The following is a 19,437-nucleotide window of genomic DNA, read 5'->3' on the forward strand; positions in this document are numbered from 1 at the left end:
CGGCTCCTCCTGACTTTCTGTATATCTGTGTGCTCCTGTCTTGTTCCCAGCAGCCCCTCCGACAATCGAACTCAACACGAAATCAAACTGAAATACTAGAATCGATTATGGCATTATCGTATCGAACCGTGAACAGGGACCCTGTGATTCCCAGCCCTACCCCTACAATTTACATAAAATTATTACTGCAAACAAAATTCCAGCTCCAGCGCTCGCACCTCTGTTATGATCTTCAGTAAAAGAGCATTGTGAAAAATGAACAGTACTGATTAAGTCAAAGGGCAAAAATAACAAAAAGAACTGACAATCGCCGTGAGCCACAAACGTCCTTGAAGTAAAATGCAATCACAGGAAGAAGTCTGATTAAAAGGACAGTCAGACAGAGGAGAAGAGACAGCTGCGTCAGACACATGTGTGGAGGATCTGTCTCACCAGAGCAAACTGCTTGTTGAGAACCATCTGGTCCAGCAGAGAGGACTCATTGTGGAAAAGGTGTGGCTGCATATGGCTCCACATGTGAGGGAACCACCAGAACTCATCCACATATCGCAACAGCAAATCGTCACCTTCGTCTTCCTGCACAGTTCCTGTACACACACAAACAGCGATATAAAGAAAATAATTAATAACAGAAATAAAGCAGATACAGTAGGGTTTGGATTGGTTTATGTGGCATTTGTAATTAAAGGTGTGTTTAAGATGAGCTCTTTCTCTCAAACAGAAAACACTCTGCTCCACATTGTGATGTTATGTCATACAGGAAATACACGAATGTGGTTTTAAACTCCCTACACCAGACATGTCAAACTCAGGCCCGGGGACCAAATTTGGCTCATAATATAATTATATCTGGCCCGTGAGATCATATCAAATATGTATTAGAGCTGGCCCGCCGGCTGCCGCACCAATATGGCACATGCACCACTAATACTACGAATACCAGAATGCTTTGCAAATGTGTTGGAGCAAAAAAATATATGTATTTTTTAAAATTGCGGCACCATTTTTAAAATATTCAAAAATACACAATGTTTAAAAAAAGACATCTTTGTTAATCTATGGATGGCTGTCAATCAAAACATAAACCAACTCCCCTGTTCACTCTTTAAAGGTCTTAAATTATACAAAATTGACTCTTGTGAGCTTTCAGCCATATTATAATGTTGTTCTCATCTCATCATCCCATCAGAAACATACCTGGAGTTGTGTTTTGTTTCATTCACACATATTTGAGTAACACTTTATTATTAGTCTCTCTATATCAGACATGTCAAACTCAGGCCCGGGGGCAAAATTTGGCCCACGATATAATTATATTCGGCCCGGGAGATCATATCAAATATGTATTAGAGTTGCCTGCCTCCTACAGACATTATTTATTTAAAATTTTGTTATTATTTTATATTATGCTTGTTCTGGATTCAGTGTTTAAGCAAAACTATTATTAAACATTTATTTTAATAAGAAAAGGTCTAACATTACATATCTCGAAAGAAAAGAAAACATGCTGATGTTGTTGAAATTTTTCAATATATAGAGTTTGGCCCATGACTTGGTCCCAGTTTTTAATTTTGGCCTTCTGTGAATTTGAGTTTGACACTCCTGCCATACACCTTCACAAGAATCATTTGGCTAATTGCAGCAAGGAACTGCCAGTCATACTGAAGTAAACGTAAGACACATTTAACTTAAATGCTACCACTACATGACATCACAAGGTGGAACACAGCATTCTGAGGTTTGGAGTTAGACAGACTAATAATAAAGCGTTACTCAAACATGCGAGAATGAACAAAACACGGCTCCATGTATGTTTTTGATGAGGAAACAGAATTGTAACATGATTTAAAGCTCACAAGAGTCAGTTTGCGTAATATAGGACCTTTAAAAATAGCAGGAACCTCCTGGCTATACACACACATGTTCACATGATAAATATTGTGCCTCAAAATATATTGTCCTAGCTTTCATGTATTAAACGATAAATCAATGTTAAAATTATGTCGTAACAATACATAGAATACATCTTCACGTGATCTAAATGGGTCTTCTGTGTGTTACCACGGCGATACACTCTGCACTATCACCTTTCATTTCACTTACTATATGTGAAAAAAAAGATTTTTCTCATTATTTGAAATTCATCTTTGTTATTAAGAAAATCAATACTATCTGCCCTCGCTAACCACAGAGCGTAAAAAATTGCAATAATACGTCAGAAGTCATAAACATTCTTGTAGAAATTGTGTGAAAATCTATTCTGTAAAAAGAACCAGGAATAGAATGGATATGAACTGTATGTGGCTGCTTTCATCTTCGTTAATGAAAAAAAAACTCCAACAACAACAACAAAAAACTTTTCTAGTGCTACCTGCTTGTCTCCATGGAGATGTTATTGCTTTACCTGGAATGTTCCATGGTATAACTTTAAACAATTCCATCTAGCATTTCATTACAGGTGTTTCTATTGCTCAAACATAAAATAATTCCTTCTGTGAATAGGAGCGCCTCTCCGCAGATCTGAATAGTAATGGAGCGTAGAGCTGTAACCCTGTAAGCGTGTCTCCTTCGTGATAGATAGGGTTAAATCTATACTGTGGAACATTCTGGACAAAGCAATGACATCTCCATGGAGACAAGCAGGTGGCAAACCCTCCACTAGAAATGTTACACAGTGTACGTTTAAATATACTATAAATGTATTTTAAATGAATGCTGTAGTACATTTAATAAATACTATTTTCTTCTAGGGAAATTTGCCTTCTGCTTTTACTGACTGTAGGAGGTCTTGAGAGCTTTATCCGAGTGTCAGGTCATTAAAGGTCATTATTTTTGGCAATTATATCATAATTTTACATGATTATAAAAAAACACACATTGCTGTTTTTGTGTATTTTTTTTTTCTTTTTTTTCAAATAGTTGTTGTTAAGAATAATTGTTTTCACATTATGCATTTGTGGGGGCGCGTTTGAGGTCACGATCATTTAAGATGTGTTAATTGTGTATGAAATATGGTGTAGTATTTGTAAATCCTGGCAACAAGACACTGTTTTTAGTCTGAATGAAGCATCATTAAACCGGGCTACTGAAGATCCAATGTCTGTACTTAATTTGAAGTAAAAATATTCTAATACAGTGATACTATTAAACAGCCTATATTACCCTATTTTCAGATCTATATCACAATACTGAAAACACTTTTTGATGTCATGTGGTAATAGAGGGAGTGCTCCACTGTGTTTTTAAACTCCATACACCTTCACTAGAATAATTTGGGTGATTTCAGACCTGGAATTGTCAATCTCTACTATCACTGTATGACATCGCAGGAGCATTTTGAGCTTTTGAGATGTAGACCAGTGTTTCCTGCAGCATTTTATAGTTAAGGTGGGGGCCACTTGTTTAGCCAGGCTGGCGCCACCTAGTGCCTCTGCTCAATTTCATTTCTCTCCAGCGACTAGGTCATAAATCGGAATACACTAGACGGTTTGCAAGAACCCTGGAAGTTGTAGACTTGTGAAGCCATGACGTCAAACTCAAGCCCCTATCTGGGTCCCTTTTGTCATACAGCACGACAATAAACAAAGCGGTTCTAGATGGATGTAGATGAAGCCATACATTCTGTGTTGGCAATGATTCCTGAGTTCGAGGATTTTAAGCCGAAACAAAGAGAATGTTTGGTGAATATTATCAAGGGGAAAGACGTTATTGCCCTTCTTCCTACGGGATTTGGCACATTACATATGTCATGGCCAAATAGCAGCGACTGGTTAAATAAAAAAAGTACCCGCCTATCAACAAGCGAACGAATCCTAATGCTGCGAGGTCAGACGGTTTCCACAATGTGAAACCAGCTAATAAATCAGGCCACGTGACTCCTCGCAAAACAGAATCTCCACTGTGGGAAACACTGTACACAGATTAATAATAAAGGGTTATTCAAACGTGTGAATGAAACAGAACAGGTCTGTTTTTAAGGAGATAACCACATTATAACAAGACGTAAAGCTCACGAGAATTTGGTGTAATATAGGACCTTTAATGTTAAATCGTACTGCTAGAATAACACATCTTTTCACACATTCTATTTTAGATGATCCACATGATTTTTAGTCAAGTTAGAATTGTAACGTTAAAATAAATCAAATCTTGAGATACTCCTTATTGACCTCAGTTTATCGATTAAAAAAAAAAAAAAAATCCCTTGTGGTCCGATAGATTGAGAGGAACCATTTACAGAGTTAGAAGTAGAGAAGATAAAACTGAGCATACTGCACCTGTGTGGTAAAACTTCCCAGAGAAGCCCAAGTTGAAGGTAAAGTTGGAGATCTGAGAACGCAGCTGTTTCTGAGTTTCAAGGAGAGCCTGCGGACAGATAAACAAACATCAGTGCTGAGAATGTCTGCTATTTACAGTATACACTATTTCAGTAAAATACAAAACATATGCTGCATGTGTGGGAACTTTGCCAACCATTTTAAATGAGAAGAAACAAATCTGCGTTGTTATTTATGTCGATTGTATGCAGTACTTCATTTTACATCTTCTCAATTACAGAATGGGGTCGTAAAAGTACACTTTGTTTACCTGGGAACATTGCAAAGTAGAGCTCCGTTTTGAACGACCTCGATTTTGAATTTAGTTTTATGTTGTCATATAAAATTTAAAGGTGCATTCTGTAAGTTTTTGGAGAGAGAGTGCGTCAAATGCTTTTCTCCATGGAGATATTATTTCTTTGTCTGGCATTAAATATTTCTATCTTCATGGAGAGCAAACCAGACCAAGTTACAGGTCAGATCTGTGGAGAGGCGACCCCCCCTCACAGTCAGAATGTCTGTTTTTCTAGATGAGGGGTGTCAAACTCAAATTCACAGAGGGTCAAAAATTAAAAACTTGGACAAAGTCATGGGACAAACAAAATATTTACTGAAAAATTTCCACAACATCTGCATGTTTTCTCTTCTTTCGAGATATGTAATGTTAAACCATTTCTTATTAAAATAAACATTTACTAATAGTTCTGTTTAAACAATGAATCCAGAAGAAGCATAATATAAAATAATAACAACATTTTATATAAATAATGTCTCTATCGCCTATCTGTAGCCAGCCGGCCAGCACTAAAACATCTTGTGGACCAAATATAATTATCACGGGCCAAATTTGGACCCTGGGCCTGAGTTTGACCTGTTTGTATTGTATTTTTGAGCTATAAAACCACCTGTAGCTGAATAAATGTAAGGTAAAGCTGTTTAATGTCTTATTATGGAACATTTAGCCAGAGAAATAACATATCCATAGAAACAAACAGGTGATTGCTTCAAACAAAAAGTGACATAGCACCTTTAAAATACTAAATACAGATATATAAGAATAATAATAACATTTTATTTATATAGCGCTTTTCAGGACACTCAAAGATGTTTTCCATATTACAGAGTCAAAAGAGCAATAAACAAATAAAACAGGAAAGATAAAAACAGTGAATCATAGAGAAAAAGGTTAAACATTAAAAGCTCTTCTACATAATCGTTACTATTATTATATTCCTTCTTCTTTTTTACAAAGTTTAAAGGATTAGCTGTAGCCAACTCGATTAAAGAGACCCTGACTGATCATTGACGATGAGAGATGACTGAATCTACATTTCAATTAAACCTTACTTCAGAAACACCTCCACAACTACCACCTAGCTGTACTTTTAATGTTCTAATTTTCCATTAGTGGAGTATTAATAGTTTTCAATGAGGGCACAATGGTTTCAAAGTAACAGTAAAAAAGGCAATTTTGACTTGTGTCCAAGAAGCGTATCCCATTGACTTTTGATGACACTTAAAGTCTGTGTTTCCGATAGTCAAATCAGGATTTCTTCACTTTATTTAACAGCTTCATTAGTTTACTGGCCTTTAAACAAAGACTCTGTAATGACTGTTAACTAAAGAGAGGCGCACACACACTCTCACACACCAACAGTAATGCCAGTTAATGAAGGTCAGTGCATTAGTAGCCTCTGGAGGGTGGACTAATAGCCCCACCCTCCCCGTACACACTCACACTCTTCCTCTCATCACTCTCTCCATCCGGCCTTAACACTAACCGAAGCCCGCGCCCTCCATCCCTCTGCCCCCCCCCCCCTCCTCCTCCTCTCCCCCCCTCGCCCCCTCTCCTCCTCTCCCCCTCTCAACCTCCATCTCTCGCTGGCTCGCTCCGTGAAAATGTCACATTCTCTGGAGACGGCTCTGTTCTAATTTGAAAGGAAGGCTGAAGCAGCACAGTGGAAAGATCTCTCTCTCTCTCTCTCTCTCTCTCTCTCTCTCTCTCTCTCTCTCTCTCTCTCTCTCGCCACCTCTCTCTCTCTCTCTCTCTCTCTCTCTCTCTCTCTCTCGCCATCTCTCACTCACCCGTCTACAACTCTTGCATCTCTCTCGCACAAACCATCTTCTTGCCATCGCTGCACTTTGCACTGTTTGCGCTGGCGAAATTTGTTTATTTTGAAAACTGGGGAATATTAAGAGAATGTGCCTGTGATTTGCCGCTTTAGTGGGGCATCTCAGACACGCCGCATTTAACAGATTTTAGAGAGCTGACTCTAGTGGTTCCAATGGTCCATCCACCTCCATCCTCTCACCTTATCCGTATGCTCCAGTTACACAAACACGCACATCAACACACTGCATTGTCTTCATTAGGCCTAATCTAATGGTGTGGAAGATGGCAGCGTACTGACAGATGTGCACCGCTCCCTAATCTGATCCCCTGTCTCCCCTCTTACCACTTCCTCTACATCTTAACACGCACACACACACGCGCACGGGCCCCAAATGTGAGGATTCAAAGGACTTAAGAATAAAATTAAGTTTGTAGCTGAGTGCTTTGCATGGTAACTCAATATACATTCCCCGATGCTCTTGGTCCAAATGCATTATTAACGTGCGTGTGCTATCTGTGGGAGCCGGTGCAGGTTTGTGTCCAAGAGGGTGCCGGATTCGTTTAAACAGCTCATTTGTATTCCAGGGCCTTGATGTGCATAGCGGGGAAGTGGGCAGCCGTGCAGGGGTCTAAGCAAGGGTGGCCAGGCCTAGTGTTTGTGGAGATATAGCAAGACCTCCAGCTGTCATCCTAACATTTAACACCTTTATCTTCCTTGTACTGTTCTTATAATCATCATTTACACGGGTAGCAGTATGACTAAGAGAGGTACTTGACAGGAATGGCAGGTTGCAATACATTTAAAAGACAATCTGTTATATATAGTGTGTGAATTGTGATTTAAGAAAAACACACGTAATCCATTGGTATAATTTTACTCGAGTCTACTCAAATAAAGTAAAATGTTCTTGATTTAAGTCATTTTATATTAGCTAGATATTGCTTTAAGAGATGTACTTGACAGGAATGGAGGGTTTAAAACATTTAAAAGACCATTTGAGTGCAGGGGTCTAAGCAGGGGTGGCCAGTGCTAGTGTTTGTGGAGATATAAGTCTCCTCAGGAAACCTCCAGCTGTCATTTTAACATCTTACGCCTTTATTTCTCTGCGTGCTGTTCTTATAATCATCATTTACACCGACATTAGTAAGATCTCTTATAGAGGTACTTGACAGGAATGGCAGGTTGTTATGCATTCAGAAAACAATTTTGGAAAATACTGACATTAAGTGAGTCGATGTGAAAACAAAGAAGGAAATAAATGTTAAACCGTCTCTGGCAGTGTGATCAAACAGAGATGAAAAACGGCAGATGTGATATCGTAATTTTACTTGTACGAATATATGCAATATGTGCAGTTTTGTAAACTTCTGATACATATATGTAAATTACGGCATGAGTTTTAAAATATTCAAAAATACAGGATGTTTAAAAAAGATATCATTGTTAATCTAAGGATGGTTGTCAATCAAAACATAAACCAACTCCCCTGTTGACTCTTTAAAGGTCCTAATTAGACCAAATTGACTCTTGTGAGCGTTTAGCCATTTTATAATATTGTTATCATCATCTCATCAGAAACATAGCTAGCGTTGCATGAGTAACACTTTATTATTAGTCTCTCTATATCAGACATGTCAAACTCAGGCCCGGGGGCAAAATTTGGCCCACGATATAATTATATTCGGCCCGCGAGATCATATCAAATATGTATTATAACTGGCCCGCCGGCTACAGAGACATTATTTATTTAAAATTCTGTTATAATTTTATATTATGCTTCTTCAGGATTCAATGTTTAAGCAAAACTATTATTAAACATTTGCTTTAATAGAAAAGGTTTAACATTACATATCTCAAAAGAAGAGAAATATGCAGATGTTGTTCGGAACAGCTGGTATTCACAATCCTCCTCCCAGCATCATACCACCATAAACCAAACTGTTATAGGGGTGTAACAATAACCGAAATATCATGATATCGTATCGTCAAAGCTCTCACAATAATATCACGGGTCTCACAAGCTATAGTGCAGCAATATAGTGAAAAAACTCAGGAAACTACATAGACCATGATCCTTTGCTCAGTTTCATTACCGATTATATGAAGAAATAACCATTACTGAGCACTTTTAAATCTTAATATTTTGATTTATGACAGAACCAAAGTTGCAAATTCACGAGGGGTGTAACAATATCCAAGTCTCACGATACGATATCATCACGGTATGATATTTATTGCGATATCATGGGAAAGCTCATGATATGACAGGGAGGCTCACGATGTAACAATATCCAAATCTCTCTGTATGATATTTTCATGATATACATATCACGGTATATTTATTGTGATATTTCCATTTGCTTTAATAGAAAAGGTTTAACATTACATATCTCGAAAGAAGATAAATATGCAGATGTTGTTGAAATAAATATTTAGTTTGGCCAATGACTTAGACCGGTTTTTTAATTTCGGCCCTCTGTGAATTTGAGTTTGACACTCCTGTTCTACATCTTCAAAGCTCAAAATGTTCTGTTCCACTTTGCGATATCTGTGAAGTTAACAGCTTCCTTTTATCGTTAGTTTAGTGGAGATTGGCAATTCCAAAGCTGAAATCATCCAAATATTTTTAGTGAAGGTGTATGGAGTTTAAAAAAAAACACAGTGGAGCAGCTGCTGTATTATCACATGACATCCCAAGGTAAAATAGAGTGTTTTCTGTTTGAGATGTAGAGTTTGTGTGTTAAATATGTGTGAATAAAGCAAAACAAAACTCCAGGTATGTTTGTGATGGGGAAACAACATTATAACATAGATCAGACATAGATCAGAAAAAAATGGGCCCTTTAAAAATTACATTGCACCGAGGCACAGTTATCATTTGGTTATCCATTTTAATTCAAAACTTGTAAAGGACCACTAAACCAGAGCAGACATAATGAGAGTATTCATCATTTAAAGACAGTAAGCCAAAGCCCAAATCGTGCAAAACCAAAAGGAAATGGTAAAATAATATAAGCCCATTTTCAACAGCCCCATTGAGATCCACAGATAAAAGCCAAGGACATCTAAAAGGGACAAATCCTCAAACACACACACACACCCAAACAGTCTTCTCAGCCGCTATACTAAAAAGATACAACATTTTATCTGTCTGTACAGCTTTCTATGGTCTAAGCTGCACTGTGTAACCTTTCTATTGGAGGGTTCGCCGCTTGATGTCTCCATAGAAATGTTATTTGTCTAGAATGTTCCACAGGATAGACTAAACCTGTCTATCACAAGGGAGACAAGCACATGACAGCACTACGCCACATTACAGTTCAGATCTGTGGAGAGTCGCCCCTATTCACAGAAGGAGTTGTTGTATTTTTGAGCAATACAAACACCCATAATGAATAAATGCTAGATGTTTAATGTCATACCAGGGAACATTTTACGACTTAGACAAACTTTATTGATCCACAAGGGAAATTATTTGGACAAATATAACCACAATATAATAAAATAACGAAGAAAAAAACATATAAATGGTAATAATTAAGGATGTAACGATATCCAAATCTCTCAGTACGATGTTTTCACAATAATACAATATTTTGGGGAGTCTAACAAAATTGTGAATATGCAACTTTTTCTTCTTAAGAGGCATTGATAAGACTTTATCCAAAGAACTAAGATTTAAAAGTGCTTAGAACACTTATTTCTTCAGGCAGTTTGCACCAAAACAAAGCAAAGGATTATGGTCTATGTCAGTGGTCCCCATCCTTTTTTGCGCCATGGACTGGTTTTGTATTCGACAAAATTTCACGGACCAAAATAATGTTTTAGTCCTTTTTTAGACCTGTTTTGAACCTGTTTTAGGCCTGATTTAGACCTGATTTAGACCTGGTTTTAGACCTAATTTAGACTTGTTTTAGTCCTGTTTTAGACCTGTCTTAGACCCTGTTTTAAATCTAATTTAGACCTGTTTTAGTCCTGTTTTAGACCTGTTTTAAACCCGTTTTTTAGTCCTGTTTTAGACCTGGTTTTAGAGCTGTTTTAGTCCTGTTTTAGACCTGATTTAGACCTGTTTTAGTCCTGTTTTAGACCTGTTTTAAACCCGTTTTTAGTCCTGTTTTAGACCTGGTTTTAGAGCTGTTTTAGACCTGATTTAGACCTGTTTTAGTCCTGTTTTAGACCTGTTTTAGACCTGTTTTAGTTCTGTTTTAGACCTGTTTTAGACCAGTTTTAGACCTGATTTAGACCTGATTTAAACTCGGTTTTAGACCTAATTTAGACCTGGTTTTAGTCCTGTTTTAGACCTGGTTTTAGACCTGTTTTAGTCCTGTTTTAGACCTGGTTTTAGTCCTGGTTTAGAGGTGTGGCCCGCGTGACGTACAGGAGGAGGGACGGTCCGCGTGACGTACAGGAACCCACGGCCCGGTACTGATCCCCGGGCCTGGGGGGTTGGGGTTCCCTTTGTTTTTTTTTAGCTATTGCTGCACCAAAACAATACATTTAAGCAGAGAAACGTGTAATTCAATATATTGTGATGGTCCACGTTATTATTGAGAGACACTTGACAATATTATATTACTATATTTCAGTTATTGTTACATTCCTAATAATAATAAATTCTAAATAAAGCAAAGCACCAAAAAAGTGGCATCTTTAATGCATCGTAAATTCTAGGATTTCGTTGTGGCTAAAGTAGAGATGTTTAATGTTTTTTATTTTACTTTTTCATTTCTGCTCTGTACCTTGGGGAGAGAATACCGAAGGCAAACTGCAATACAAACTACAACCAACAGTTCCTCATTCAACAATACAGGGCCGAAATACACAGCGCCGGTGACAAAACCCTAGCACTTACTGCAAGAGACAAACTCCCTCCTGCTGCTACTACTTTTTTCTAAAGGATAATGTTGCCAGATTGAGGGGGGTAAAATGAAAATCTTTAAGCAATATGAAGCCAAAGTGTACACATCATAGTGCAGGCTGGTTTTCAAATGGGCCATAACACGCTGTTTGTGTACATAAACGAGATTATCTTAGCAGGAGACTTTGGAATAGTGATCCAACGATGAAGGTAACCGGGATTAGTTGTAAGCAATAGGGCTGATTCTCCTGCCCAGTCCTACCGCTGCTTAATACTGCGGGTGTCAGAAGTAGCGCCAGTGTGTGTGTTTGTGTGTGCGCGTGTGTGTGTTTGTGCGTGCGCTGAAGTAAGTGGTAGGTAAGGCGCCAGTCACTCAGATGTTGGGGTTCAAACAGATGGGAGGATGGCATCGGAACAGCTGGCATCCACTGGCATTCACAATCCTCCTCCCAGCATCATACCACCGTAAACCAATCTGTCACAGGGATGCAACAATAACCAAAATATCGTGATAATGTATCGTCAGAGGTCTCACAATAATACCATGGACCATCACAGTATATTGAATTACAAGTCTCACAAGCTATAGTGCAGCAATATAGCAAAAAAACTCAGCACTTTTGAATCTTGAGTCTTGTCAAAGCATTTTAAAAGAAAAAAGTTGCATATTCACTAGGGGTGTAACGATATCCAAGTCTCACGATACGATATTGTCACGGTACGAACCTCACGGTTATTGCGATCGTGGGAAACGATGTAACAATATCCAAATCTCTCGGTACAATATTTTCATGATATACATCTCACGGTACGATATTTATTGCGATATTTTGTGGAGGAAAAAAACAAAACAAACTGTGAATAGGCTGCTTTTTCCTCTTAAAATGCCTTGACAAGACTTAATAAAAAATAAAAAATAAGACTCAAAAGTGCTTAGAACTGTTATTTCTCCATGTAGTCTACATTGAAATGAAACAAAGGATCATGGTCTATGTCACAGGTGTCAAACATAAGGCCAGGGGGCCACATCCGGCCCTCCAAGACCTTTAATGTGGCCCTTGGGTGATTTTCTACTAAAATATTTTAATTTTATTTTCTATTAAAATATTGGTAATTTTCTTCACCGCTCAGCATAGCAGCATCTCCAGCGTCTCTGTACGTGGCCCCTCCCACCAGAGCAGCACAAATGAAGACTTGTCTCTTTCCAAACGCTCTTAAAGGACGATCGTTTTGACTGTTGACCGTGTTGACACCCTCATCAGAAAAATGTCCAAAATGAGAAAAATTCACTTATTCCTATTTGCATACAAGTTCATGTTAAAACATTGTGTTGAAATTTAATTTTTCTTAAAGTTTCAGGTTGTTCATAATATTATAATATTTTGTAAAAGAAAGAGTTCATCAATTAAAAAAGATTTCTGTAATAGATTTGTGTTTCTCTGCACAAATATTTGAACTTATTGTTATTTTTGGGGTTTATATGACATGAGTTTTCTGATCCGGCCCCTTTGGGATCAAAGTAGGCTGGATACGGCCCCCGGACCAAAATGAGTTTGACACCCCTGGTCTATGTAGTTCCCTCTGTCTTTTTTTTAGCTATTGCTGCATCATAACTCTTAATTTAAGCATAGAGACTTGTAATTCCATATATTGTGATGGTCCATTATATTATTGTGAGAACTTTGATGATATCAGTTTGACCTCCACACAATATAGCAATAAAAATCGTACCATGACATGTATATATCGTGCAAGTATCACATCGAGAAATTTGGACATCATTACATTCATAATCTGTTACATTCCCTATTGTAATGGTTAGACCTGTCACGATAATTACTATATATCAACTTACAGTACAATATAAAAACTGGAACAATCTATTTTGGGGCTCAGTATTCATCACATGCAATTTCTTTTCAAAATTTGGAAATGTTTTGTTATTTTAGTTGTACTACGATAAGATTTTCGGCGTGGAGGGTTGAAATGACACTTGCAGAGACGTCACGCTGGGGGTGTTCTGAACGTTCTGCAGTTACCATGGAGACACAATGCACACATTTGGAAACAGAGCCAAAAAAAAAAAAAGTTTTAAGATAAAAAAAAGGTGAAAATGACTAAATGAAAAACTGCTGGGGCTAATGCTATCTAGTTTGGGACTGTATTTTTTATTTTTATTATTATTATTATTATTTTTTTTTTTTTTTTTGCACATATAACATAACAATAAAAAAAATTAAAAAAGCACACACTAGACAAAAAGTAGGAGTCAGAAGAGGCAATATTATCACTGTCCATAATTTTTTTTAAATAAAAATTACATTTAAATACCATGGATTAAATTCATTTGATTCAAACATGAATTAAAACACAATGAAACATCCACAACAGAATTGAAAGTGATTATCAAACATTACCATGAAATATCAAACATTTCCTCGCCTCTGATATGCAGTCACTAACCGGATGTGAAAACTTGAGAGGGACTTGTTTAACAGCACAAATCATCTCACCACAAAGAACTAACTCAGTTCTTTATGGTCAGATTATGTTAAAATAAAACTCAAATTACAGTCTAACAAAGGGTTACATGCTGCTATTCCGACATTGACGTCTTATTGTCGGAGTAGTGGCACAAACATTATTTTTCAAGCGTCCCACTATTTCAACTTTTTTTTTTTCTTCGTCAGAGTAGAGGCACTTTACTATTTGTCAAACATTCCGCTTTTCCGACATGAAAAATATTCATGTGATAGCCTATTATACTTGGGCAAAGCACTTGATCAGAGAATACGTCCGAGAATATGGACTACAAATATTTATTGTTATGAAGTTGGCTTCTGTGTGTGTCGGTTTTGTGTGTGACTTGATAGTTGCTGCGATCAAGAACATCGAAAAACAGCGAGAGACGTGCTCTGGGTAGGAAAAAGACACGTCGGAAAAGCAATACTAAATAGTGTTGGAAAACCGGCACGTCTAAATAGAAGAATGTCGTCATGAAGGGATGTCGGAATGGGCGCCGAACCCCCTGAAAAGCTTCAGACAAAGCATCACATTCCCAAGGAGCTGCAAAGTATCTATGATCAGCTTCTATGTCTAAATATTGGCTCATTGTGCTATTTATTTGTTGCAGCTCATGCCTTGAAATGATAAAGCAGACTATATTAAAAATGTTTCGCCGGGATCATCCTGGTTTAGCATAAAGTTGTTTCAATATTATCGCGTATTGTTTTATTTCTCTGCAGTGATATATCGTGCTTCCAAATGTGTTCTAAAATCGTGGCAGACCTAGCAACAGTACTGTTTTCTCTCTGTTACTGAACAAAAATCTATTCAAAGGTTGCAAAGGTTTAATGGTCCAATAGTGTTAATGGTTGTTTACTCACTAAGTGCCTGAATACAGCTTTTTTTCATTAATACCTGTCGAGAAATACTAAAACTGGCAGAAACCCTTCCATTAGGCTCCAAGATGAGGTGTGTGGTGAGTTTGTGATTTTTCAGTTTGTGTTGGAGCAATAACAAAAAGCAAACAGGGCGCTCTTATTGCTGTTTTTGTGTCTTACGGAGTTTTACACACATCGTTGGAGGTGGTGAGTAGGGATACAATGATCCAGTTTTTTTGCTCCTATACCGATTTGTATTCTATGGGTTTAAAGCAGCAAGCATTTCTTTAAAGCAAAAATAAAATAAGACTGATCCACATGTTTTTATTTATCACTCATGAAATTGTACTGGACAGCTTTGTATAAACAGAGGTTTATGAGACTTTCTCTTCTAACTGCTCCCAGTAAAAAGTCTTATAGACCTTTTTCACAAAGGCCCGAAGTGCAGTGATATCGGGTTAACTTCACTCACGTTAATGCTTTTCTATGGCAAAATATCTGTGGAAATGTCTCATGTATTTTCCAACAGCTTCATAAATCTGCCCCATCACCAAATCTTCATCCAACAAGGTCGACAAAGGACATATTCTGTTCATGAAGAATTTATCCACAACTATCAAGGTAAGAAAGACGAAAACGTAAAGGCGAACAACGACGAGCACTAGTGAACTACTCCTGAGCAAAACTAACATAAAGGTCATGAATAAAACATAAGTAATTTGTGAACTCAGACTGATTCCACAATTAAAATTAAAAATCGATTTCATGATGTAGATATCAGCATAGATAGAGATTTGTGCAGTTAAATGTGAGACATGTCATCTGTGAACATCAAACGGCACAAATATCTCTGTCTATGCTGATATCTGCATCATGAAATCGTTTTTTAATTTTAATTGTAGAATCAGTCTGAGTTCACAAGTTGCTTATTAACAAATTACTTTTTAGATATGTTTATTCCATGACCAAAATGTTAGTTTTGACGAGAAGTTCACTAATGCTATTCATTGTTCACCTTTACTTTTCGTCTTTCTTACCTTGATAGTTGTGGATAAATTCTTCAGGCAGATTTATGAAGTTGGTGGAAAAAACTCGAGACATTTCCACAGACATTGTGCAATAGAAAAGCATTACCATAAGTGATGTTTACCCGACATCACGGCACTTCTGGACGTTGTGAAAAAGGTCTATTACATCAATTTCAGTGTACAACCACGATATCGGCTGAATCGATATTTGGAAGCCAATATCTGATCCGGCAAATGTTTCAGTATCGTCGATGATATCTGATATCTGAGGCTCCACAGTCAGTGTTTAAACTACTTAGGAAATTAGAAATAGCGTTGGTCAGCTTGGGTTTTCTTACACAAATACCACATTGTATTGTACTAAATTGGCGAATTGTTCTTAGTATTTGCCGATATGAGACGTAAAGATGTTGTGAAAATGTCAAATCTATTCAAGTCATTTTCAATTCAAGTAGAAAATGAGTAACTTAATGCGGTGAAATTCTGCGTTAAACCAGGTCAAACATCTGGCTTCCTCTCCTTGACTGCGCCCCCGTGTGTGTGTGTGTGTGTGTGTGTGTGCAGTATATATCTATGCATCTAACATGTGTACTAGACCAGCACATTTAACTGGGTCACACATCTCTATTTGATGAGCCCTTTACCAGTTAATGCCAGTCTGCCTTTTGCTTACTCCCGGTTTCTGTCTCACTTCTATTCTTGCATGCCAAATCAGAGCCGCTGGAGCACTTTACGCAAAGTCTAGCAATTCACTTACGCTTACCATTTCTGGCCTGACTACTATATTCATAAAGAATACTTCTTCCGTTAAAGGTGCACTGTGTCATTTTTTGTGGAGATGATACTGAAATGTGGGATTGTGAAATGTGTGATTATTTTGGTAACACTTTATAATAACTACACCTTATTTAGTCTTAATAAAGCATGAACAAAGACTTAATTCATAATAAACAAAGACTTAATTAATAATGATTCGTGCTTAGTAACTACTTAATTACTATCTTAATTAGCACTTAACTTGCACTTATTTCATCTGTGCTGTAAATAGTTACTCATAATTATTTCATACTTAATTACTTATGAACTAACCATTTGTGTGTGCATTTTTAATCACTGTAAAACGCTTTGTGTTGCATTTTTTGAACAAAAAGCGCTCTATAAATAAAGTTTCATTGACTGATTTGCCTTGAATGGCCCACAGTATGACGTTAAACTTAAATCTCACATTTAATACAGTTACAGGTGTTTTTATTGCTCATAAGTTCAACGAAAAAAACATGCATCGTGCTGTAAGCTGAGTAACATCTCCGCAGATATGACCTGTAACTTGACCTGGTGGCGTCCTTTGTCTGTTACCATGGGAACAGACATGCTTAATGTTATACTGAGAAAGGAATACTGCAAACAGCAAACAGTGCAACTTTAAGTATTCATAAATTCAGTGATTGCTATTAAGCATGTAAGAATAATCGAAATATTGTGATATCGTATCATCAAAAGTATCACAATAATATCGTTGGCCATCACAATATATCGATTTACATATCTCTTTGCTTAAATGAATAGGGAACTACATAGACCATGATCCTTTGCTCTATTTCAGTGCAGATGACATGAAGAAATAACAGTTTTAAGCACTTTTATATCTTACTTCTTTGGCTTAAGTCTTTTCAAGGCATTTTAAAAGTAAAAAGCATATTCAAAATTTCGTTAGCCTCCACAAAATATCCAATAAATATCATACCATGAGATGTACACCGTGAAAATATCGTGCCGAGAGATTTGGATATCGTTACATCCCTAATTGCCATGCTCCTGGAGTTAATTTAGGAGGAAAAAAATGAAAGTTGTAATGAATCCGCTAAAGAAGCCAAATGAAGAGTTGGTGGAATTATTGGGATCCTTGTTTGCAAAGGATTAAGGCAGCATTAATAATAACAATGCAGTGATAATGAAAGTAAAGGGAACTAATTAGATGCAGGAAGCGCTTGAGAGTGGAAATATCCAGACCAGAAACAATCCCTTGAAAATTGCACTATTTAAATCTGAAAGTCCCACATCCACTGAGGTGCAAAAGTTGTTTAATTAATGTATCAGTTAAACACCAAAAATATAAAGATGCACGGTGTAATTTTTTGAACGTACGCCACCTAATTCTCTATTTATCTTCTACACAGAGACAAACATGGGTAGCGTCACCAGGGCCAGCTCAGATTTGTATAAAGGCGACCCTGATTACTGTAAAAATGCATGCTCTAAGAAGGTATTTCCTAAAATACAAACACTTGATAGAATAAAAAGATTCAAGATAAATAAGTTTGATGCCATGCTGTTAAACATTCAAAAGATGTAACGTATTGAAGATGCAAAGATGTAACATACTGATAGAGACAACTAGGTGAAGTAGTGCACCTTTCATCTACTTCAAGGTAATGCATTCTGGGAAAAAGGTATATGTATAGAGTCTATTATTATCACTGTCTACCATTGATAAAAACAGAGACGAACTTCAGGAATCGGTAATAAGTTCCCATTGGTTTGTATTACTCTTGTACTATTTAGACCTGTCACGATATATCGCTACAGAGAGATACTGCGATAAATTATATTGCTGAACCTACTTAAAGTCACTGACACAAAGCCAGTAAACACATTTTTAAATATATTGTAACAAATAATAGCAGAACGAACCAATAATTTGTCATAGAAGTTAATTATTCTACCCTCTATACCTAAACCTTACCCAGGCTGGTGCCACCTAGTGCCTCCACTCAATTTAATGTCTCTCCAGCGACTAGGTCAGAAATTGAAATACACTACATGGTTTGCAAGAACCCCCGGAAGTTGTAGACCACACACCGGCCGATCAGCGAAGAGCTGTGAACCCATGAGGTCAAACTCAAGCGCATGTCTGGGTCCCTTTTGTGGTACAACACAACAGTAAACAAAACGGTCGAGATGGATGTAGAGGAAGACATACATTCTGTGTTGGCAACGATTCCCAAGATCGAGAATGTAAAGCTGGAATAAAGAGAATGTTTGGTGAATTTTATCAAGGGGAAAGATGTTATTGCCCTTCTTCCTACGGGATTTGGCGCATTACACCAAATATACCAAATAGCAGTGAAACCGACTGATGACCCCTTACCTTAATACATAAAAATGGCACACACAATAAACATTAACCCCCAAAATATACTGTTTCAGCTTTCATATACTGAACGATGAGTCAAGCCCTTATCTACTTCAACTCACATCCTCAACTCTCTATTATAATCTTGTGTTAGGGTCACTGCATAATAATCTGCATAATAACTTAACTGGATCAGTATGTTTTATCCTACAGGCTAAAACTGCACTTTATGTTTGATTAGACTCCTTCAAATAAGCAATTATTTGACTTGCCAAATGAAAGACAGTTTAATGAATACACCCTTTCTCGACAGTTGGTTAAATATTTGAACAGTATAGATTCAACAGTTATTACATTTACATAATACAGATTTGTCCTGCTGAGTTAAGTACGGTACCAGGCAGAGGCGGGGACTTGCAAGTCGTGACTTGGAATCAAGTCACACTTGAGGCACTTTATTTTTTTTTTTTTTTTTTTTTTGAGGTACTTGAGACTTGACTTGATAAAATGGACTAAGACCTGGGACTCGACTTGGACTTGAAGGTCGACAACTTGGGACTTGACTCAGACTTGAGCCCTGTGACTTGAGGAGACTTACTTTTCCT

At 37.2% G+C, this 19,437-nt stretch overlaps 1 protein-coding gene across 2 annotated transcripts in view; it reads right to left on the reverse strand.

Moving 5' to 3' along the window:
* The window catches only part of ndst3 (N-deacetylase/N-sulfotransferase (heparan glucosaminyl) 3), a 111,690-nt gene that overhangs the window by 80,683 nt on the left and 11,570 nt on the right, over positions 1–19,437 (reverse strand). For both annotated transcript variants that reach the window (XM_055158627.1, XM_020930478.2), the window contains exons 3-4: positions 4,278–4,365; positions 433–587 (exon numbers count right to left, since the gene is read on the reverse strand). In XM_055158627.1, coding sequence (XP_055014602.1) covers positions 433–587; positions 4,278–4,365 — 243 coding nt within the window. The remainder of the gene's footprint in view (positions 1–432; positions 588–4,277; positions 4,366–19,437) is intronic.

Source organism: Boleophthalmus pectinirostris, unplaced genomic scaffold (genome assembly GCF_026225935.1).
Source record: "Boleophthalmus pectinirostris isolate CB_2022bp ecotype Guang Dong unplaced genomic scaffold, ASM2622593v1 HiC_scaffold_22, whole genome shotgun sequence".
Classification (NCBI taxonomy): Eukaryota; Metazoa; Chordata; class Actinopteri; order Gobiiformes; family Gobiidae; genus Boleophthalmus; species Boleophthalmus pectinirostris.